Source organism: Dermacentor andersoni, chromosome 2, assembly GCF_023375885.2.
Source record: "Dermacentor andersoni chromosome 2, qqDerAnde1_hic_scaffold, whole genome shotgun sequence".
In the NCBI taxonomy this organism is placed as follows: Eukaryota; Metazoa; Arthropoda; class Arachnida; order Ixodida; family Ixodidae; genus Dermacentor; species Dermacentor andersoni.
Window position 1 is genome coordinate 6,480,820 of NC_092815.1, and position 24,628 is coordinate 6,505,447.

The 24,628-nt window shown below is 45.8% G+C and overlaps 2 protein-coding genes across 6 annotated transcripts in view; one reads left to right on the top strand and one right to left on the bottom strand.

Annotated features, from left to right (window-relative positions):
* mmd (disintegrin and metalloproteinase domain-containing protein mind-meld) overlaps positions 1–19,155 on the bottom strand; it is a 206,371-nt gene extending 187,216 nt beyond the window's left edge. For 4 of the 5 annotated variants that reach the window (XM_072286332.1, XM_072286331.1, XM_055077572.2 and 1 more), the window contains exons 1-3: positions 18,945–19,155; positions 18,670–18,717; positions 9,613–9,755 (exon numbers count right to left, since the gene is read on the bottom strand). In XM_072286332.1, the coding sequence (XP_072142433.1) occupies positions 9,613–9,755; positions 18,670–18,717; positions 18,945–19,038 (285 nt within the window). In that variant the 5' untranslated portion in view covers positions 19,039–19,155. The remainder of the gene's footprint in view (positions 1–9,612; positions 9,756–18,669; positions 18,718–18,944) is intronic. The other variant, XM_055077571.2, reaches the window with a different exon arrangement.
* A 191-nt stretch (positions 19,156–19,346) lies between these two features.
* LOC129387870 (uncharacterized) overlaps positions 19,347–24,628 on the top strand; it is a 45,193-nt gene continuing 39,911 nt past the window's right edge. Inside the window, exon 1 of the mRNA XM_055077573.2 lies at positions 19,347–19,477. The gene's annotated coding sequence lies outside the window, so the exon portion shown is untranslated. The remainder of the gene's footprint in view (positions 19,478–24,628) is intronic.

Sequence of the window (24,628 nt, forward strand, 5' to 3'; positions counted from 1 at the left end):
GCCTCTGGTGTGTAGCAAGCACCCACAGCGAGGCACCTACAGCAGCCATACTAAGTGGACAGGTGTAAAAGGGAAAGGGACGGACAGGTGGTTTTTGGCTCACGTCGCATGCACCTAGTTAGAGGAGGCACTGCCTCATTATAGATGTCGAACGACAACGTCTCCTGGACGCTGCGGTTTCCAATGGACCCTTCGCAGCTTTGTTATAAGAATTTCCCAAAACCACTGCGCCGGCCAAGTGAAAAAAATTTGTCTCCCACAACGTACAAAATCACATGTTCACCTCTGGACCTCCTACATTCTTCCTGCCACATCTGACTTGCTCCAGACAAGGTAAAGTTGCATGTGCAAAGTTTGAGCACATGTTGCAATTAGGCATTATTTGGCTGTTCGGCAGTAACTGGGCAGCTCCACTCCATACAGTGCCTAAGAAATTGGGCGACTGGAGGCCATGTGGAGATTACAGATGTCTCAATACTAAGACTATTCCAGATTGGCATCCTTTGTCCAACATACAAGATTTCACCATCGCTCTGCACGGTACCAACACCTCTTAGAAGATTGACCTTGTCTGTGCCTACCACCAAATTCCTGTGGCTGAGTAAGACATACTTAAGATGGCCCTTACAACGTCATTTGGACTCAGAGTTTCTGCGAATGTCATTTGGTCTCAGGAACGCCGCCCAGACATTCCAATGTTTCATTGACACGGTAATACATGGCCTACCCTTCGTCTTTGCCTACGTTGACGACTTGTTGGTAGCGAGCAAATCCATCGAAGAGCATTTACAACATCTGCGACTTTTGCTCCAATTACTACCTTAACACGGCATCACCATCAACATCTTAAAAAGCAAGTTTGGTGTTGATAACTTGAAGTTTCTGGGACATCATCTCAATGCCAGCCGCGTTCCCTCACTTTCATCAAAAATCGAAGTAGTGGAGAGCTTCCCCAAGCCCACAATGATCAAGAAGCTGCGACAGTTCCTTGGCATGGTTAACTTTTACTGCTGATTTATCAGTAACTGTGCTGCCGTAGTAGCACCTCGGCACCGCCTCCTTACCAACAAGAACAAGAAATCCTTGCTGCATTGGAATGCCATCGCTGAAGACGTCTTCATCAAGATCAAGGGCGCACTGGCATAAATCGCACTTCTTGCACATCCTAATTCCACAGCATCACTGACCCTCCTGACTGAAGTGTCCAGCACAGCCGTGGGAGCGGTTCTCCAGCAGCTCATCAGTAATTCACAGCAACCCCTAGCCCTTTTCTCCATGAAACTTGCTCCAACCAAGGCTCACTATGGCACTTTTGGTCGAAAGTTGCTTGGAATTTACCTCGCCATCCTTCACTTTCGCCACATCTTCGAGGGCTGACCCTTCACCATGTTCACGGAACACAAGCCCTTGACGTATGTGCTTAGCAGAGAGTTGTCGACACCTACTCCTTCAGAAATCTACCATCGTTTGTTTATATCGAAATTCTCCACCGACATGACACGTCAGTGGCAATCAGAATGTACCTATTGACACCTTGAGCTGTGTGAACGCCATGACACCACCTGTACATCCTGCATCACTCAACGTGCAGACACTCGCCACGCACCAAGTTAATGATCTTGAGCTCCTTCAACTGCACTAACCCAAAACAGCACTGCAGTTGGGAAATATCCTGCTTGATGGTGTCACACTCGTCTGGGGCACTTCTACAGGCACACCGAGACCATTCGTCCCCAGCATGTTACGCAAGCAGCTTTTCAACACACTGCACCAGCTTGCTAACCCCGGAGTTCATGCCACACAACATCTCATCTCATTGTGCTATGTATGTCCCCGGATGAACGCCGATGTACGCGACTGGGTTCGTGCACGTGCACCCTGTTAACGTGGAAAAGTTCACTGGGATCCTGTCACCCCAGCAAGCCACTTTCTTCAACCTGCTCATCGTTTTGATGTTGTTCACATTGGCACTGTTACACCACTACCACCGTGTCCAGGGATGTCACTACCTGCTCACCTCTATTGACAAGTTTACCCGTTGTTCAGAAGCAACGCCACTTTATAACAGCTTGCAACGGTCGTGGCAGCTTTTGTCACAACATGGGTTGCCTGCTTCAGATGCCCTACCAAAATTGTTACTGACAGAGGACAGCAACTTGAGTCGGCTCACTTTCAAGAGCTCCTACTTTTGCTTGGTATGAATGGTCTGCGCATGGCCTCCTACCATCCCCAAACCAATGGCCTTGTGGAACGCTTTCATAGACAGCTCCAGTCAGCACAGATTGCTCATGGCAAGCCATCATGGGTTCAGCGCCTACCACTGGTTCTTCGGGGTAACCGGTGTGCTTTGAAGTCGGACATCGAGTGCTCTGAGCAAGGAGCTCATCTACGGTGCTTCGCTCCATCTGCCCAATGACTTCTTCTCACCACAACCACATTCAGCTGCTCTGTCTAGTCACGAATATGTGCACCTTCTTTGCCACCTCTTCTGGGATCTAAAACCCTGTCTGATGCATCTAGTTCCACCACGCACACCTTATATGTCAACTGACCTTGCCAATGCAACTCATGTCTTCGTGTGCTAAGGAACCCATTTGGCCTGCTCTCCACCCATACTACTTCGGTCCCTTTCCCATACTGGAGAGATGTGAGCCCACATACATCACGGACATTTATGGCAAAACTGACATCATCGTACTAGACCTGCTGAAGCCAGCCCACTGCGAGGCAACTCCCACAGTCGCATCCCTCAATTCAGCCCCAGACATCTCCTTTCCAGTTGGTGCTCACACTACTTCAGTTCGCCGAGTTTCATGGAGCAGCTGATATCGTTCGTAGGCCATGTAGCTCTCTCGCGGGGAAGCTATGTAGTGCCAACGACATTGGCACGATCGCACTAGAAAAGAAGACGAGGTCAGGCGAGTCCACGAGCCACACAAGAGCTTAGCTGGTGCTGGGGATCGAAGAAATAAAAAGAAAACATCAGCTGAGATTGAGCTCTGGTGCTGGAACACCGTCCCATTGTCTCTCTCTGTCACGTGATCTACAGATTAAAGGTATGATCATTAAAGGGACACTAAAAGCACTCAATCAGTTTAAGAAGAAATCTTTGAAAACACTATTTTCCAAAATTTCACAGTAACATGTTGATTGGCGGAAGAGGAAATGAAGGTGAATGTTAAATTTTTTTGAATTTCATGGCAACACTCCAGTACTGGAACAGCAATACAATGTCACAAATTTCATAACATCAAACTATTCTCCTGTTTTGGCCACCGTGGCTTGGTAAAACTTCTTCAGATTAGCTAAGTTCAGTCTATGCTCCTTTAGAATATACCGCAATGTTCATCCTTATTAATAGCAAGCAATAATTACCTATAGTTGGTGCGAGTAGAGTCATTGAGCGACTATAGGTGCGAGAACTTCAAAGCGCCATCTGTCTTTGGTTAATGCATTTTTCTCGCTAACCAGGCCTCTTCTATTGCGGTATTGTAAAAGGATACATTACTAGCACAGCTCTAATTATTCTTCTCTCCCCTCATAGCTAGGTATGACTGCAAGACAAACGTGTCTCCTCAAGGTAATATTATTCTTTAGAGTTCCATTATTATGTAAAATATAGCAATGTTATACATAATTTTTTTCTCCTTTAGCCTTTGATTTTGACTAGTAATATTATTCCATCAAATTTCGCAGCCATTCTTTTGCCTATAACAACATATGCTATGCTGAGCACACCTGAGAAGGAGTTATTTTCTCCTTGCAGTCTGAAAAACTATATTGTAGGTATTGTAAGTGCTATTAACATACTTCGTCGTTTTCATTTGTACATAGCCATCATCATCTTCCCTCTTCTTCGACTTCTTCGCGCATGAGCTGGGGCGTTGCCTTTCTTGGAATAAACAGCGCTGGACAGCTTCATCGGTCTCGGTATTATGAAGTGGTGGAGGTACGTCAAGACCCCGACGTCCTCTCGCGTTCCCGTCCTCCCTGGAGCTTCGTTCCAGTCGCCGCCTGCACCCAGCTACCCCTACAACAATGGACACTTCCAACCCCGGCCCTTCCGGCGCCTCTAACTCTGCTACACAGACGACCCCACCTGCGGCGCCCTCTTGGACCGTGACGAGCCCTCAGCGCGATCCCCCTGTCTTTGCGGGACTCCGCGGTGATGACGTCGACGATTGGATCGACCACTACGACCGCGTGAGTTCTTGCAACAAGTGGAACGACACCCAGAGACTGAGGCACGTCGCATTCTACTTGACCGGTGTTGCCAAGACGTGGTATTTCAATCACGAATCCGACATCACGGATTGGTCCGCGTTTACGTCCAAGCTGTGGCAAATCTTCACTTCCTCGTCTGGCCGTGCACAAGTTGCCAAACAGAAGCTGGGAATGCACCTCCAACTTCCACAAGAGTCTTACACCTCATACATAGAGGATGTCTTGGCTCTGTGCCGCCGTGCGAATCCTAGCATGACGGAAGCCGAAAGCGTTCGCCACATCTTAAAAGGCATTGGGTATGTCGCGTTCAACGCCTTAATCGTGCAAAATCCGGCTTCTGTCCAAGACATCACTTCCACGTGTCAACGCCTAGACGAGCTGCAGTCTATTCGTCTTGCACATGACAGCAGCGATCCTCAGGTTCCCCATTCTCCAGATCTACGTGCTCTTATCCGCACCATCATCCGCGAAGAGCTTCAACTACAATACCTAAGGCGCCCACCTGCTGCCTGCGCCCCAACCCCCACCTTCGACTTGCGCGAGGTCGTAAAGCTAGAGTTGACAGCAATGACTACACCTACGACGCATCTTGCTCCGGTAGCGCGCCCCACACCTACCTACGCGGATGCTGCTTCACTACCCACCCCTATACCGTCACTTCCGTGCCTACTGACGTCATCTATGACCATTTGGCTTCGATGGGAACCAGAGCACTTGCTGCGCCATCCTACCCTCAGTGGCGTCCACCTCGTCCTGTTTGTTTTTACTGTGGTATACGCGCACATATATCTCGCTTCTGCCGCCGTCGCCAGCAGGATGAAAGACTAGGCTATGCAGAGCACGAGAGAGACCGCACTCGCCGATCAGACGCCTACTATCCCGCATCGTACTCGTTCCCTCAACACCGTTCTCCTCCAGCTGCTCCCAATCTGCCTCATAGTTCCCGTTCGGCCAGACATCGTTCTCCATCGCCTTACCGGCGCTCTACATCACCGCTTCGCCCCACTTCCCATCTCGTCGACCAGCACTCGGAAAACTAACTGTTGCAGTTTTTGGAGGAGAAACTGCTTCTTATCGGTCTTCGAAAATTCCTCCTGTTCGCCCGGCTAACATGCTTTCTGTAACTGTCGAAGGTGTTCCCGCGTCAGCTCTCATCGATACCGGTGCCGCCGTTTCTGTTCTTCATAGTGATCTGTGTTTCTGGCTCCGGAAAGTCAAAACGCCTTATCTTGGACCTATTTGGCGTGGTGCTAATGACGCATTCATTCACCCCGATGGACAGTGTACTGCTTGTGTTCTCATCGACGGCATACGCCATCATATTGACTTTCTCGTCCTTCCAACATGTATCCATGAACTTATACTGGGTTGGGACTTTCTACACTCTGCTTCAGCCGTCATTTCATGTGAAGAGGAAGTTGTCCATATCACGGATACAGCGCTTGCACCTGTTACAGACTCTTCACTTTCATGCGTGAACGTGGCCATCGCTGCAGACTACGTCCTGCGTCCTGGTCACGAAGACGTTGTAGCCGTAACATCCAGTCAGATCGCCAACAAAGACGCGCTAGTTGCCCCTTCTTCCCACTGTACTTCTCGCGGAATTCTCATTGCCACCTGTCTCGTCTGGTTTTCATGTGGCCGCGCCCTTCTGCCTGCTTGCAACACGACCCCAGATCCAGTGACGCTGCCCAAAAGGGTGACTGTGGCAACCCTCGCCGACACTCAACCTATCTCTATAGTCACGCTTTGCCCTTCCTCATCGCCTGCACCAACCTCAGGTTTGAATTCTTCTTTCCCTCCTCCAGCCATTCTTGGTTCGGACCTAACAGCTGCGCAGACCGAAGCCTTACTGGTGGTCATGGCAAAGCATAAAGCCTGTTTCGATAGCTGTTCCCCTGTGTTGAGCCAAACTTCTGCGGCTACACGCCGCATCGAAACAGATGGTTCCGCTATAATACGACGACACCCCTATCGTGTATCGCCGTCCGAACGCAAGATAATTGAACAACAGGTTGCTGACATGCTTGCGCGGAAGATAGTACGACCTCCATCTAGCCCATGTGCTTCTCCCGTGGTTCTGGTAAAGAAAAAAGATGGCTCCGTTCGCTTTTGCGTCGATTATCGAGCGCTCGATAAGATCACATGCAAGGACGTATATCCAATACTTCGAATTGACGATGCTTTGGACACACTACAAGGGGCGGAGTATTTCTCCAGCATTGATCTTCGATCAGGATATTGGCAAATTCCGATGAACGAGACTGACAAAGAAAAGACCGCATTCGCCACACCAGACGGACTTTATGAATTTAACGTGATGCCTTTTGGCCTTTGTAACGCTGCTGCCACATTTGAGCGCATGATAGACAACGTACTTCGTGGTCTAAAATGGAAGACCTGCCTTTGTTATCTGGACGATATTGTCATCTTTTCGTCTGACTTCAGCCAACATCTTCATCGATTAGACGAAGTTCTCAAGTGCCTTGCAAATGCTGGTCTCCAGATCAATACAAAAAAAATGCATATTTCCAAGCAAGAGCATAAAAGTATTGGGCCACGTCGTCTCAAAAGATGGCATCCAGCCAGACCCCAGAAAGATTAGTGCTGTTCTTCAGTTTCCTCGCCCCCAGTAACAGAAAGATTTACGCAGTTTCCTCGGCTTGGCGTCATATTTTCGTCGATTTATATGCAACTTCGCTGCAATAGCAGCTCCTCTACACAAGCTACTGGTTACCGGTGCCTCTTTCACATGAACTAGCGATTGCGAGTTGGCTTTTCAAGCTCTTAAGCAACATCTTACTTCCGGACCAGTGCTTCGCCACTTCGATAATCGAGCCCCCACCATACTCCATACTGACGCAAGCGCACAAGGTATTGGCGCAGTACTTCTGCAACGTAATGCAGCCTCTAAAGAGCAAGTCATAGCATATGCCAGCCGAACACTTTCTCCAGCTGAGCGGAACTACACCATTACAGAGCAAGAGTGTCTTGCTATCGTTTGGTCGATTCAGAAATTTCGCCCACACCGTTACGGCCGCCACTTCCCCATCGACACCGACCATCATGCTCTGTGTTGGCTGTCATCAATGAAAAACATGTCAGGACGCTAGATACTCTGCTTGCAGGAATATGACTTTACAATAACGCACAAGTCTGGAAAAAGTCATCATGATGCAGACGCATTGTCTCGCTGGCCACTATCGCTCTCTCCCGGTGACGCGCCGTCGTCTTCCGCACCCCGTCATTCCGATGCTACGCCTGCCTCACACCAGCTCTCGATAACGCCCCTGGACCAAGTTACGCTTTCATCACGATCTGATTTCGTGTCGCTTCAGCGGGCCGACTCCTACTGTTGAGCTCTCATGGATCGCCTTAGTGGGTTCGCTGAACCACCCAACAGCCGCTTGCGACGCCAACTTCGACAATTCCGCCTTCAAGATGGCGTGCTACATCACTACGTTTACCACCCAACAGGTCACCGGTGGGTCCCAGTTCTGCCTCGCTGCCTTCGCTTGTGAGTATTAGAGGCACTTCACGACAATGTATCAGCTGGCCACTTAGGCTTCCACAAGACTTATGACCGCATCAAGATCCGCTGCTTCTGGCCTGGCCTATCCACAACGGTGGCCAAATACATTGCCTCTTGTGCGTCATGTCAGCACTGCAAATGCTCGACATCCCCTCCTGCCGGTTTATTACAACCTCTCCCTTGCCCGGACGCACCTTTTGAATTTGTTGGTATTGATTTGTATGGTCCCTTGCCGTTGACACCCTCCGGTCACCATTGGATTGTGACCTCGGTTGACCATTTAACAAGATATGCCGAGACTGCCCCTCTGAAATCCGGTACCGCTTCTGAGGTCGCCGACTTTTTCTTGCGCTCCATCGTCTTGCGCCACGGGGCTCCTCGCATTCTTCTCAGTGACCGTGGCAAGGCGTTCATTTCCCAAGTTCTCGAGGAAGCCCTTCGGGCCGCTAATACCGTCCACAAATCTACTTCTACCTATCATCCGCAAACCAACGGCCTTACTGAGCGCTTCCACAGTACGCTGTCTGACATGATTTCCATGTACATCCGTCCTGACCACACTGACTGGGATAAAATTCTTCCTTATGTGACATTCGCATATAATAGTGCTATTCAACAGCCTACCGGCCACAGCCCTTTCTTCCTTGTATATTTATTTACAAATACTGCAGCCCAGAAGGGCTATTGCAGGAGTGGGTGAATACAAATGCGAGAAAGAAAATCACTATACAAAGAAGCATGCGTGAGTAACATGACTAAGGGGAGCATTCAATGGCATCCCCAAATTCTCTATGTGGTAAAGAACGGATGGAACCAGGCAGGTCATTCCAGAGTTCAATTGTCCGAGGAAAAAAACTGTATTTAAAAGTGTTGGTGCGAGCAAAAAAGACGGATAAATTTAAGTCATTGCTGCTTCTCGTGATTAGGGGCTTCCACCATATTCGTGATCTCCTTCCACCATATTTGACAGAGAATTCTTTTTAGCACCTTCTCTGCCTAACGCGTCGCTTCCAGAAGATTTTGCTGCCCGAATTGCACATTGCCGTCAAATCACCCTGGAAAGCACAGAAGCTACCCAAGCTGAGCGCAAACGTCACTGCAACAACAAACGCCATGACGTACGTTTTCACCCTGGAGACCAAGTCCTGTTTTGGACTCCAGTCCGCACTCCAGGCCTCTGTGAGAAGTTCCTTCAATGCTACATTGGCCCATACACTGTCGTGCAGCAAACATCTGCAGTGAACTATCTCGTCCGCCCAGTACACTTTATCACTGACTGGCGCCGCCGGATTGCCGAAATTATTTATGTCTCGCGGATGAAGCCCTTCACTCCCCGTTTAGATAAGCTCTAATCTGCGGCCAGGCTGGCCACTTCCATGACGGGGGGAAGTTAGTGTAAGCGCTATTAATGTACTTCATCGTTTTCATTTGTACATAGCCATCATCATCATCATCCCTGTTCTTCGACTTCGTCGCGCATGAGCTGGGGCGTTGCCTTTCTTGGAATAAACAGCGCTGGACAACTTAATCGGTCTCAGTATTATAGTATATATATGTGTACATGTGAAACCAGGCAGGGCATTCCATCTACCTCTGGTTTTAGACAAAAAGGCAGTGCCACATTGGTTATGAAAACAAGGCACACATGATTTGTCATCATTGCCTTTCTATTTCCTATTTGTATTATCCTAGGTTTGCTGTTAAAGTGCAACGATAGTGAGTAAATCAAGGTGGTATTCTCAGCCCTCCTTTTTCATGGTCCAGAGAGCTAAATGCATTCATACTATTTTGCAGTGTTCCGCATCTCCAGCACAGTAAACAAGGCAAGGAATAAATCCCCCTTTGCCCCTGCTTGCCTTGTTGGCTGTGGTGTCCCTGGTGGAAATGCCCAGCTTCTGGTGGTGGCGCACCTGAACTGGGTAGATCACCTCATAGATGCGGCTCGGAATGCTAGCAATCAGTCGCTCGTTTTCCGGGTACCGCTTGAGCCGGTCCACCACTGCGTGGAAAGATCCTTAACATGGCACACAATCAAGTCTGTATCTTTATAATCAAATAGCACTTTAAAGGCAAGCTATAAAAGACTGTTTTAATTTCTGATATGAAATGCATCTCCTTTACAATGCCACATCTCTTAGACAAACGGCATGGATTCCGTGAAGAGAGGTCCACATTGAAAGCTGTAACATATGTTCATACAAAAATGTAAATAACGCTTGAAACAACAAATGCTATGCAGTTGGTATATTTATGTGCTACATATAAAAGAATCCCTTCACACTGTGAACTTAGAACGATACAGATTCAAAGGCCTATTAGCTCAATTTATTGAAGGCTATAGGTACACTTAAACAGACAGCAGCAGATGGTTAAAACAGAAGATGCCATATCTAGCCTTCAGTCCATAACTTATGGAAAACCTTTACTGCGTCTACAAGGACAGAGTGAAAACCGACAAAGACAGGTGCCTGTCTTTCACTCTGTCCTTGTCTTGTGTTGTGCACTAGATGCAGTAATGGAACCTGCCAAAACTTACACTATTTCAAGTGGAGAACCTACACTCTTTTCTTTATTTATCAATTACCTCCAGTTGTACTCCACAATGGTATAATAATAATGTACACAAGTGATAGCATGCTATAATTTCCTGCCCATGATAGCTATATGTCAATTGCAAAACTTAGCTAATTCTGATCCTACCAAAGCCTCAGAATAGTTTTTGGAAAACAAACTGAAGTTACATGTCACAAAAACAGAAGCACATTGTAATTTACAGGCCACAGCAGATCCTAAGGTGAAATCTCTATTTGAAGACAAGAATCTGGTTAACCCCCTTGATACAAAGAAACATTTGGACATTGTACTAGTCTCTGCTCAACATTACAGTACTCACACTTCCCAGATTTGCAAGCAATTAACTAGCATGTGCTACGTGCTCTTGAAAGCCAGAAGCCATTTTCTCATTAGCACGATTAAAATCACATACCGTTTTATTTTTCACAGTCACACAACTTATTCCAGAGAAACATATGGGAGCTTACATACCCAAACTTTTTTTAGACCAGTCACGATGCTACAGAAAACAGCCCTTTTGTCACTACATATTCTAGACCTCATGAAAGGTAGGCCACTCTTTTTCAAATGTTAAACACCATGCCAATTTTTCATGCACACAACTTTACGATTGCTTGCACAATGAAAAAAGTTGCTTCAAAAAAACCATTCCTTGATTCTACTTTATTTGGCCAACTCAACAGATGCTATATATGTCTAACCTGCTGTTCAATTACTACCTAGACATTCAAAATGTATATAGCTAAAGATGCATTAATTCGTTATTCAGTATGCCACAGTTATAAGTTGAAATTTGTAGTCACTGCATGAGTAATGCCATGAAACAACATATAGTTAATAAGTAAGCACGACCATCATTGCGGCATTGTGCAAATAAAACAAGACATTTCATTTCAGCTATTTAAAACTCGCTGCAAGATCACTCTTTTATGTCTTTTTCAAACATAAGTTTACATCACACTGTAAGCTATCTTGCACTGTAGCATACAAGAATAGGTCTCACACTCTGCCACTTCATCCACCAGAACGTATGTCATGATGGCCTCACAATACACTCAATTTCATGCACTAAAATGACCAAATGCAAGAATTTAACTCATCTGTATTGCCACGGGCTATATTACCTATTGGAATGACCTTCCAGACTACATAGCATCCATGTAAAACCATGAAACATTTCGCAATAATTAACCTGAATGCACTATACTCCTAATATTGTATAATGATAACAACTCTATTTGTAACCTTTTATGTACTACATATTTTACTTTTGTATTTGATGTTAACTTTTTTTTCTGTTCTGTATACAGTCAGATGCCTTTATAACGAAGTTGGTGGGACTTACAAAATCCTTCGTTATACAGGTGAATTCGTTGTGAAGATTGCACAATTTACTACCCAGTAGAGCAGGTTCAGTACATTCAATAAAAGAAAGCATTTGTTCAGAACATTATTTATAGTTACTTATCGAAATAAGTCGCTAATTTTTTGTGCAGATTTAGTCTGATGAAATGTGTGACTGCAGCCAACCTTATTGCAGCGAGGTTCATGGCATGCTTTGCAGCAACACAAAGGAGAGATTCAAGGTGAGGACCATCGAATGCCACTATCACCTCCCTTGCAGTTGAAAGTCTTGGTTCGTTTACAGCCTCTTTATCATCGCTGCATTCATTGACAATTTGCATATTTTCAACCCTAAAAATGGTCTTGAAGACATTTTCATTTGTTTGACTCCATGACGTCATCATTATGGTGGCATATTCGCCAGCTGTCACGCCCGCTGCTGGGTTACAACGAGCAATGTTCAAGTTCAGTGGTTCCTAGAGCAGTGCAGCAGGAGTGTAACACTGTGTTACAGGGCTGTAACACTAAGTGTAACCAGCACGCTCGTCAAGTGCATTGCTAGGGCTACTGTTAGCGCAGAACAAAGCTCAGTGGCTGTGCCAGCATACGTATAGAGTTTGTCATAAAGCAACAAATCAACCACTGGGACTGATAACATTCTTCACTGCACAGGCAAATTTGTTCTAGTGGGCTTCATTTTAGAGGTGTTCACAATGCATGTGAAATATAGGAATTCGGCCGGGACATAATCAGTCCTTTGTTACACAGGTCATTTCTTTGTAGAGGCATTCAACTGTAATATCTTATGCCCTTACTCAATGCACTTCAATGGCCCTGTAAGGTACCGTGAACAAATAAATAAATAAATAAATAAATAAATAAGTAATGGCATAATTATAATTTGAGTCCTGAAATAAGAGATCTTCATAGTTTGGTATGGTTAGTGGAGCCCACACTCAGATATAAAAACAGGCTCAACGTTTAACCTTGCCACGAAAAAAAAATTATTTCTTTGCAAGACCTATATCTTACCATCACAGCTTTTTTTGGTTGTGTGTGCATGTGTATTTGTAGGATTAGCTAAATTTTGCTCATTGAGCATTTTCAACACATATGTGCAGTCTAGTATGTGTGACAGATAGTCAAGCTTCTTTTTACTGTGTATTCATTGTACTCCTGTTCACCTCATATTACACTGCCTGACATTCATGCATAAGCCATGACAACTAAGCACTCCAGTAATACATACTGTATTTTGAGTACAAAGGAATAAAGGTTTGATTTACTTGCTTGTTTGTTCATTTGTTTGTTTGTTCAAGTACTACAAAACTGATTGCCCCACAACAGTCCAAGGTAAGTAAGAAATCAAGTCTGTCAGAGCAAAACATAGTTTTAGTTTTTTATACGAGACTGAAAGAATGCAAGTTCATGGCACAAAAAATTATGCTAATGACCTGTACAGCATTTTTTAAACAGCCCTCTAAATCTTGAGAACCATAATATGATTTTCCTTAACAGGCACTTCAGAGTTGATGTGCTTTGCCTTGAATATTCTTACGCGAATTATGCCAATATTGAGTTACTGTGTGAGCAATTCGGTCATGTTATGAAAAAAAAAACTTTTTTAAAGTTAGAAAGACACACGCAGGGTGTTCAAGTAGCATATGCGCGCATATCTTTAAAGTGGTACACCATAAATGGATCATGGATGCAGCCAAAGCATGTGTATTAAGCAAATCAATACATGTTTTAAGGTGTGTCTCCTTATTTAATTTGTGCAAGATTTAAAACATTAGTTTAGAACATAAGCTCTCAATAAAGAAGTTGCAGAGCTCATTCAGGAACTCCGATGCAGTTGTTCTTATGAGGTTATTATTTACATGGCACTCTTTCCTGGGCTCTTTAAAAAAGCCTATGAAATGCATGAAAATAAATCATGTAATTACAGATTTGCAAGTTGGATTGCAGCACTCTTAAGTGTGTTCTCAACAATGCCCCTGTATAGGAGACAAAACAAACCATGGCTACGTTTGTAAGAAACTAAGTCTATTTACCAATCTTTTCATCCTTCAATCATTGACTCAAACGCCACCCATGCCACCATTATTGCTGATATCGCCCCCTTACCCATGATAAGAATGAATAAGAATGAAAAATAAAGTTGACCTAAACACATTATGGTCCTAAGTGTGTTTCAATTGGTTTTCAGCTACAGCCTATCATTTATCAGTTACGACCATGATGGCTTTCAACCTTAATAACAAAACTGCAGAGATGGTTGTCCAAAAGTTGATGCTGTCACCTTGGAATCCGTCTGAAGTCCTCGTTCCCCGAGAACAAGCTCGACAACACTGCACTCTGGGCAAGCAGGAACAAGTGGCAACGTTTTTGTTCCACACTCGAGTGTTTTGCTATTCTCAGAGGAAAGAACTACTTAAAGGGGTATCTTCATAGAAAAAACTGCACTGGGTGTTCGTGAGCGTGTTCTACAGCTTTTCAGGTGCAACTAATACCATAAAACAAGTAGTATTTAAAATTTGCATAACTTAATCTAATTTCACTACAACAAAGAACAAGGAAGCTCATAAGCAAGCATGCCAGAAAGCATATATAAAAACCATGTACCAAAAGAATCCAAAATGTCAAGTTATAAAGATTAAAACGATCAATGCAGTGGAAAGCACACCGTGCAGTCCTGTATAAATCTACATTACAGTCATGGCAACAGCTGTCACTTTTTCAGACATTTCTGTATCCTTGTGTATTGCATAATAAACCTGTGATGACCTTGCAGTGACCTTTGATAACTTGTGAACCCTGTGACACTACGCACCAGTGCCCCACCAATGCTGGTACGTGTGGGGAAGGCGCCTTTCTTCTTTATTTTTCACAAACCTGGCATGGTGACCATATATAGCGATATACGTGTTAATATATTGCTGTAAAATATCCTGAAAAGACAGTAATTCAGCAAGAGACAAACAGTGTTTGTTGGCCACATCGAGTTATGTACCATATCTGCTTTTTAAAAGCTTGGTTGTACTTATGCACCCTCTGTATAGGTGCGCAGTACAGCACTCTATAAAAAAGCTAAATAACTAAGCTTTGTCCTGCAATGTACATCATTATCAAATTATAAATAACCAAGCAGAAAAATCAAAACGATTTGGTTAAAACATGTTGGCGGGTTAGTTGATTTGAATCCATGATAGAATGCGTAAGCGCAAGTCAACGAGGAAGTAGAAAGAAACAGATACACAGAGACAGCGCTGTCTCTGTGTATCTGTTTCTTTCTATGTCTTTGTTCAGTTGCACTTATGCATTCTATCACGGATAAAAGGATTTGTCATGTTTGATGGTATAAGGGCTTGAATGCATAAAACTCGCATATGTCCTGCATTTCAGGTGTGTCCTTTTTTTTTTTTATTAAAGTAAAGCTGTTAATGCGACCATGGAAGCACTAGGAAACACTGTGTGCCAGTTTTCACAGTTTTCTTAAAAAATACAAAACTCAAGAAGTTTATATTTTGACAAAACCTGGCGAATAATAGGTGCAGTATGCAGGCAAATTTTTAAGTGTGTGTGTGTCAATCAGGGGTAGAATGAAAAATGCTAAACCCTCGTTTTCAGCCCGTTTTGAGGCATTATATGAAATGCTTCAATGGTTTCTCCACTTGTCTGAGAGGACGAAGAACGACAGAGAATTTATATATTCAGGAGATGGGGGCAACTCTATGGGTGACATGTGCCGAAAGTTTTAAATGTGTAGGTTAATTAATTATGTGCTTTGGAAATAATTACTGAATACTTTGCCTACATTTTATACATTGTACAAGGCATGCAGTTGCTTTTCCCCAGTCTCCTTGATCAAACTATGTGAAGTAGGAAGCATGTTGTGAGTGACAAACAATAAATGCTGTCTAGGTTATTTGTAGAGAGTTCTTTATTCACGAGTTCCAGAGTGTGATGCTGCCATTACATGCGAGGTTTCTTGGGTTCATAAAACAACTTCAAAAGACACCAACTTCAAGTTCAATCAATATAGGGAGGATTTCAAGTGTATCATGTAGTAAACATTTTATGTTTCTGGTTTGAACAGAAGCATCGAAAATAATTATTGAACCCTTGTTTTTTTAGTAGTTCCGTGAGTGATGTGACGATTTTACTTAGCTTCTCTAGTGAACTATACAAGCCACTTTGTTTATATTTGACAAAATTAAGGGGCAGGTCATGGTTAAAGTGTACGCAAACTTCAAAGTGTGTGGTTTAATTATTGTCTTTGCAATCAATCCCATATTCAAGTGCTCCAGAGCATTATGAGTATGTTTTACGAGTGATGCAATATTTAGCCAGCTGCCTTGAGGTAGTCACAAATGCCACCAAGACTAAGTTCAGAGAACATGTTTCAAACTAAACGCATGTGGATCGAAAACTGCTTTTGTAAAAAATTTCTTTAGCAACTGCTCAAAAGTTTCACGATGCCATTTTCAGCTATGTTTCCCAGTTTCCAGAGAATTCTGTGTTATACAATGCTTACATCTTGTAGAAATGCGGGGCATGTTAATTAACTGCAATGTCTCCTGAAATTTTTACATTCACGTCTTTATCAGTAGCGTTGGATATATTTGTTGACCCCCCCACCCCTTTTTTTTTCTTCCATTTTTTCCATGTGTAATATGACATTCGCCTGGTGTCCTCGGTGAAATAAACGAGTCAGCTTCTTTATGTTTACTGACAGTAAGGGCCAGGCAATGGGTGATGTGTGGGCCTTGTTGAAGGTGGGTGGGTTAATTGGGACCTTGGCAATAAATTATGCATTCAAGCGCACTGGAGCGTTATGAGGGTGTCTTACGAGTGGTGCAGAATTTAGCCTGCTACCTTGAGAGAAATACAAATGCCACCAAGATCAAGTGTAGCAAAAGTTGGTGACACACTATGTAAACCCTCTGTGCAAAGTAAAATGCTTTTGAATAAAATGCTGCCTTTGTAATTTCTTAATCAAGTGTTATAAAATGCCATATGAAAGCTATCAGCTATGCTTCCCAGTGTATCGACGTAACTGTAGGTTCCCCGGGTTTGTAGTGGTCGAGAAGGGGGGTTCGCGGTAAGTGCAATTTGTGAAAAAAATTTCCTATTCCTGCCTTAACTAGAAGCATTTCAAATGAATACTAAACCCTAGTTTTTTTCCTATTTTCATGCATCATACGACGTTGATAGTTGGTTTTTCTGGTGACCTTGGTGAAAATATTGAGAAAGCAAGGCAACTTAATTGTTTACACCTACTGGTAATAAGGGGCTGAAGGTGTGTGCTGGGAATTAACAAGTGCTGGGAAGTGTTACATGCGGGCAAGGTTCCAAACGGAACAGTCATGTAGGGGCAATGTTTTTAAGTATATGGTTTAATTGCAGGCAACTGACTTTTATTCCATCTGCTCAGAAGAAATAGCTTCGCTGGAAATTGGGTTGTGATTGTGCACGGTCACACAAGTCTGCTGTAATATTTTTTTCCATTTTGACATGGAATGTAAATACTTAAAAAAAAGTAAACAAGAACTAATATCTATTTTCAGTACTTTATTATGCCCCATTTTCACGTCTTCGTAATTTCTTGATGTCTATGTTATTGCAATTTTCCTCTCCTCTATACATAGCACTGATTAATTCATGCTGTAGTATTCACCTCATTTTCCATTATTTCTTTCCCTACCACAGTTTGGGCTACTAAGCACGAGGGCACAGGACCGAATCCTGGCCACGGCGGCTGCATTTCGATGAGGGCGAAAACAGAAAACACCCATGTACTTAAATTTAGGTGCACGTTAAAGAACCCCAGGTGGTCCAAATTTCCGGAGTCCCCCGGCCACTACGGCGTGCCTCATAATCAGATTGTCGTTTTGACACTTAAAACCCAATAATGTATTTTTTTTTCCTACGCCAGTTGTGGAGGCTTCTCAGGCCAACCTGTCTTACCTCTCTCTCTACCCCATACACGTGTCCTTCCTCCCCTTCCCCCATTCCATAGCCGAAGAGGTTCAGCCACTGGTAACTGACACAGTAACTTGCGATGCCCGCGGCCCTTCCTTTCCTTCCTCCTTTTTGTTCCCAATACAATAAAGAATTAATTTATTATGAATATCAAATCACTCCACTCAGTCAAACACACATGCAATATGACATATAGTGGGTGCTAAATGATCAAGCCTGCTTCCCTAAAAGACAGAATGAATGCCAATTAGTTCGTACACGACTTGCTATAACGACGACGCGCGAGCGTGTGGCCGGCAGAACCACAGAACGCATAGCTACAAACTTTCAACGCATCCTACTAAAACCCACCATGCGTTGTACCTGCAAGATACGTGGGCGTTCCAACCGCTGGAAGACGTACGAGTGCGCGACCTCACTGGAGATCAGCGGAGAGGCATCGACGTATTCCTCTCCACAAAATTCATTTCTAGTCGAGCCGCGCGCGGCGCTCTCAGAGCGAAATTAATCTCGATCGCTGATGACGGTGGCTTATATTTGTGTAGCGTCGGCCAAGCGCTAGCATGTCACTGTTGTATCTCAAGTCTGTACATCCGTGGAACGCATTAGTCACAAAAAAAAAAACTCGGGGAGTGCATATCAGATGGCCCAATCACCGAATTGCGGGCACGGCTCGCGAGGGCGTGCAGTTGAGTTCATGAAGTGGAGAATTATGTATATATCTAGCACAAGGTATAATTTAAATTCATAGTTAATCAAGCACGCAACAGATTCCGACCTTTATTATTGCACAAGGATAGGCATATTGGAACATTAACCCAAATCATTCTGCGGTAAAATGATGAATCATGAGGTAATTGTCTCATCTAACAGCCTCGATCGTCTTACATAATTACACGAAGAGGAAAGAAAATATAATTGGATCATCGTGCACAAAAGTGATACACAATAAGGAATTAAACAGTGAATTAAGTCGTCATTATAATGAATGCTTGGGAGCTAAACCTTACCTAGTAACCGGCTGTTGTCTGGAAGCTCATCAAAGGCCGAATCTGCTTCTGCAGGGAATGAAAGTGCACAGTGGGAAGTTAGGAGTGTGTCTGTGTAGGAACATCACTTCGAAGGCAGATATTCTTAAAAGCCTAAGGAGGACAAAATACACGATGAACCTAAGTTGCAGACGCACACATGCACACGCACATGCGTGCAAGAAGCGCGCGAAGCAAGGAAAGTGCGCGGTCGATGCTGGCCCGCATCGCCTGCGTGCCGCACGGCGAAGGCTCACCCCTGGTGTGTCGGGCGGCGCGCTGGGCGAGCAGCGGCGGGGGTGCCGCGTGGCAGAGCAGCAGCACGAGGAGCAACTCGCCGGGTGGCTGCATGGCCGGCGTTTATGTCCGCTCCTCATCACGCTGCCGCGCCGCCATGGGACGGACGATCAAGATGGCGGCCGCTGCCGCTGCGGAGCAGCCGTGAGCTCAGGCGAGCTTCGGCCGGACGACGTGCTCTACCATGAGCCCGACAACGCGGTCCCCCGCCCGGGATCGATCACCGTCATCGGGAGCTCTGTCACGTGACCGCGGACCTCCTCAAGCGCCGCCCAATGTTCCCTCACAAGGGCTCAAATCCCGCAGTGTACTGCGAAAGCCAGTCACGAGGCTGCGCCACTGGTGTGTTTAAGGACCAGCCCGCCTTTACGCTCCAACGGTACATGCTTCCGATGTTCTACGCTCGCCGACAAAAGAATCTGCAGCTGGTTGCTTCCTTGACGGTTACTGCAAATATATTTGGAACAAAGTCGGAAGACGACGAACAGAAAACGTAGGTGACCGATACTGGCACTCCAGGACTATTTTCTTTGCGATCCAGTGCAAAAGGAGGTCTACAATGAGTCGCTCTGTTTTGTGCAATCGACAACCAAATTTATTTGCTCTTGATAGTCCATATTTCAGCATTCCGTCATTTCTGTTATGCACATTGAACATAGCTGCGAAAGCATATGTTGGTAATCGAGAAATTCGGAGCCGTTTGCTTTTGAAAGAGCTGTCCAAGGGACAAGATGTTCGCGGCGTAAAGCCCCTGGATGTCACCATGTCTCAAAATAATGAAGAGGCCTTTCCAGAGGAATGAAAGCGGACTAATTTTAGCGTAATGTTAGTCGAGCGTAATAAACTCGAAGTGGTCAGAGAACGAGTTTCCCGGCATCAACGCGATGATAATTATCAAATATCGCTATGTAGGCTCGAGGACGAAGGAAAACATACGGCAAAAGTATATTTCAAACAGTTTATTATAAGCGGTGGAGAGCGACGAAGAAAAAGTATATTCCAGCCGATCCGAACTACGATTGGGTACAGCCAGAAAGTGATGTGGAAAAAAGGATAAATTATTTCACACAAATCAGCACAGCTAATAAGCGGGGTAAGATTCGTCGCAGTGATTTCACGTTCCTGCATTCGGCTGTAGCTAAATTCTTGTCCTTCGTAACCTTGCACTTAATTCTTTCTTTTGTGTGTGTGTGTGTGTGCGTGCGTGTGTAGTTGTATATTCACAAACCTTACGCCTACAGAATTTCATATACTCTTTTTATTTTCTATATAGTAAAAGCAACGGTTTCTCTAACTTAACCGCTGCTTAAAAGAGTGCTGACATGACTTTCACGACTTCAGTTTCATTTGTGTGTGTGTGTGTGTGTGTGTGTGTGTGTGTGTGTGTGTGTGTGTGTGTGTGTGTGTGTGTGTGTGTGTGTGTGTGTGTGTGTGTGTGTGTGTGTGTGTGTGTGTGTGTGTGTGTGTGTGTGTGTGTGTGTGTGTGTGTGCGCGCGCGCGCGCGCGCTAAGTGACGGTACAAAACCTAGAAAAAAATTTGGCGATCGCGTTAGAGCTCTACAAATAATTTGCTGTAATACTTGTTTGCACGAACCAGTTTCAGAATACCTATAGTATACTATTAAGATTCGTCGGACGATCCCACCGCTGTCAACCAGATGTAGGAGTTGTCGGACGATCTCGCCGCTGCCACCATTTGAAGGAGTTGAAGGTCGTAGAAAGGAACTTGGGAAGAACTAGGTGAACAGGGTTTATTTACATTATTTACAGTTAAAACAAGACATACATCGACAGTCTAGCGTGACTCCCAAATGGAGCCCGCAAGACGAAGCATATAGCAAACGAGTACCTTTCGAGCACGACAACGAGCACCCTCTAGCAGCCGACAATCGCTGCTTATAAGCACTCCGTTCGACGTCATCGTTCGACGTCATCGCAGACTACACGCCTTTTTGGAGGAGGAGGGCTCACACACACGTGCCGCACAGGTTTCAGTGCTCTCTCGAGGGCAGACGACCTTTGCAGCGCAGTCGTTGTGGTATCCATTGTCCTGCGTCCCCGTAGTCAGGTGGTCACGCCCGAACCCAGCCGGCGCCCCTAAATTCCTGAGCTGCCGTAGTCCGCAGTTCTCCAAAGGAAGTTAACGGTTGGTTAGCACTGTCCTCGCTGGTTCTCTGAAGGGCGCCACCACCCCGGATCGATCGACGCATCTGCAGCGGGCTGAAATAGCTGCAGACCGATCCTAACAGCTCCTCCATGGCCCGGAAAATCTCGACTGGCCAGTGCTGACAACCGCTGGGCAGGAAGAGAATGGCTGGCGAGCAAGACGATGGCTTTGCTCTCTGCAACCCCTGCGCACTTGGAATGCCATCAACCATCTCACAACAACTGGCACAGAAGAGTCGACCCCGGTAACACAATACCACTCGGCGTGCAAACGCCCGGAATCAGCTGTTAATCCACCAGGCTTCCTATCAAAATTTCAATGCAAGCCACTCACTGGGAGCCCCAAATTTTGCCACAAAATTTCGTGCCGCCAAAGCGAGCGTTCACGTTCCCCTTGAGTTCGACCAAACCCGACCGTCGCGCTGCACAAGAGCAAAGGTTTACGCAGAACTAAACCGAAGGCTCTCAAATACCAATAACGGAACATAACTTAAAGGGCCCCTGAAACGGTTCGGACAAATTTTGTAGACGCGTAGGGTACAGCTTAAGTAGAACATTCGCACCACAATTTAAGTGAAGCGTTACGTATTAATGGAGCTACAAGCGATTACAAGTTACCCTCCTCCCTAGCCATGCTTTTCCTCCTCAACATCGTTCGCCGAGCCATCGCGGCTAAGCTCCGCCTTCACTGGTTCTGCGTCACGATGCGACGTCACATCATCCACTTCCGGTTGTTTTGGAGCCCGCTCCCGCCCGCGCGAAACCTCTCCGCTAGCCGCTTGGCCGTCGACCCCAAGCGAGAGCTATCGAAGCAGCATGCGTTGCGGTCATTCTGTCGCAGCGCCGAACGTGTCTCGTATTCCGTTAACCAGATACTAGCGGAACGTTTCAACTGGAAGGTGGAAGCATAAACTCAAGTTGATGAAGAAACTTTAGCGTAGACCTACGTGAGCTGCCTGATCGGTCTCCACAGTCCAGCCACCCGTTGGCGCAGAGACCAGTCAAAGAAAGAGCTAATATTGCTCTAACCAAGTCTAAAACATTTTAAAGATTTACAAAAACAACGTGTTAACGATTACACTCCTGCGAAAAACTTACACCAGCAGCAAAGAAGAATACATTTTGTTACTGCTACTGTGTCTGGTTGAGCTCTATGCCACCAGGTGGCTGCACGGTGCAGACCATTCATATTTGCGCTTCTGTTCAGCCAGGCCAGGCCCTGTCCCCTTTGTGCTTGCGTTTACCCTAATACCGGACTCGCGAAACGCTATTGCGTTAGCAATCTTCCGGTGTAAATTCAGGGCCGCAATCGCGCAAATCCTGGCGCCGATCGGATAGCGGCAATCCGATGCGCTGCAGCCAGTCCGCTCGTCTACTGGCTTGCAGAGGGACACGATGTCGCAGCTTGACATATTGCCAGTCGCTACGTTTGCAGTCCACAACGCAACAATTAAAGTCGAATCATAGCGCTCGCGAAAAGACAGACCGACACCAGGACTCTGCCGACACTGACGGCGGAGCTCTCGTCAAGGACGGAGCACGTTGTAACACACGGAGGAAGGAAACTAAGGAGAGGCCCTATCGTCCCTCTTTGTGAAGCTAAAGTGAAGCCGGAAGTTGGCGTTGCTCCGCCTATCGGGCCAGCTCTCCTCTCTTGTTTACATTTCTCGCGAAACCACGCCGCGCTGCGCGCAACCGTGCTGCTCGGACCCATGCGCTCCGCAGCAATACTAAGCAGTCGTTAGCACGTTAGCATGATTCCGCGAAAGAGGGCAAAATTTACCGCGAATATTCCTTCGTCCGTAGCCATTGCCGTGGCGCGGTACATTGCGTACAGCGTTGCATGCGCGTTCATTTCACAAACTTTAGTTCCTCCTGTCCCACCTGGCCACAGCAACAGACGGTAGAGCACGGTCCAGATAACGCAGCGCAAAAAATGACTGTGGCTTAGCTAAGGTTAAGCCCAGGATGCGAAGCATACTAGCCTTTATTTTAGTTGTTGAACCACTGTTTAGCCTGGTGAACTGCTGTTGCTTGGCTATATTTGGTTCGGCTAGACGAAGAAACAACTCATGCGTTACTCTGCTTCGCCTTCAAGAGTGGAACGCGACAACGTTCCCGTCGACCCGCCAAGGGGTGTAAGACAATGGGCTACGGCGCAGCGACTACGCGCCGCGCATTGGACGCGGTGAGCGTCGAGCAACGCAGCGTTCGGCGCGGCAACGAAATGTGCGCCTGAGCAAGCGACGCACGCCTGAGCCTTGGAAACAGCTCGTTTCTAAGGCAACACCGCATTCACTAGAGGTGCTTTTGTACAGCTTTGAAGCATCGTACTCGTGGCTCAGTGGTAGCGTCTCCGTCTCACACTCCGGAGACCCTGGTTCGATTCCCATCTCAGGCTATGAACCTTATGTGTCATCTACTTGTAATGACATTAGCAAGAGAGAGAGAGAGGGAAGGGAAGAAGGAAAGGCAGGGAGGTTAACCAGACTGAGTCCAGTTTGCTACCCTACACGTGGGGAGGGGAATTGGGAGTGAGAGAGAGCAAAGTGATCATCTATATGGTGTGAACTGACTTACGTTGTTACGTTGTTCATCCAGTGCGGCCACATGACAGTAATCAGTATGTGTGTTTGACCGTGAAAAAACAGAAACTATCGTTTACTTTAGTGGGTGCTTACCTTTCTCCATCAAGTCGTTATGATAGACAGAGACTGAGTGACATTATAGATGCGACTCCTGATCCATGGATTGTCTTTGGGGACTTGAACGCGCATCATTAACTTTGGGGAAGCAACAAGATAAATTCCAAAGGAAGAAACCTCGTGTCCTTTGCTTGCGACCATGAACTTTGTTGTCTAAACGATGGCAGTCCCAAGTTTCTGCGCGGCCAGACGCACAGTAGTTGTTTAAACTTAGCTTTTGTTTCGCGATGCCTCACTCGCTGCGTCCATTGGTTCGCAAGTATAGGAGCCCACGGAAGCGACCGCATTCTTACCTACCTGAAGATAAAAGGCCTAACCAAATCCGTTCCATCAAATTTTGAACAAAGAATAGATTGGCCCGTGTTTAAATCACTTATGGAAGGCGCATGCCACGAATGCATTTCGTCCACTCTAGAATTTGAGATCGCCAAGGCTATGCAGCATGCTATGCGTTCATTTCGGCCATTAGAGAAATACACAGATTTTGATGCGGAAATGCAGAGCCTCCGTGCAATCCGCTGGCGAGCGCAGCGACGGTACAGACGGACTAAATCGGTCTACGACCTTAGAGGGGCCAGACGCATTCAAAAGAAAATTCAGCGTCGCCTTGCTGTACTGCAAAATCAACTCTGGAAATCCTTTTGTGAGTCTCTCGACCCGCGTAAACCTCTGTCGGTTGTCTGGAGAACAATCCACGGACTTCGAACAGCTTCTCAACAGTTCCGTCCATTTAAATCTCTAGCTCTACACCAAGGACGCCGAGAAGTCGAGGT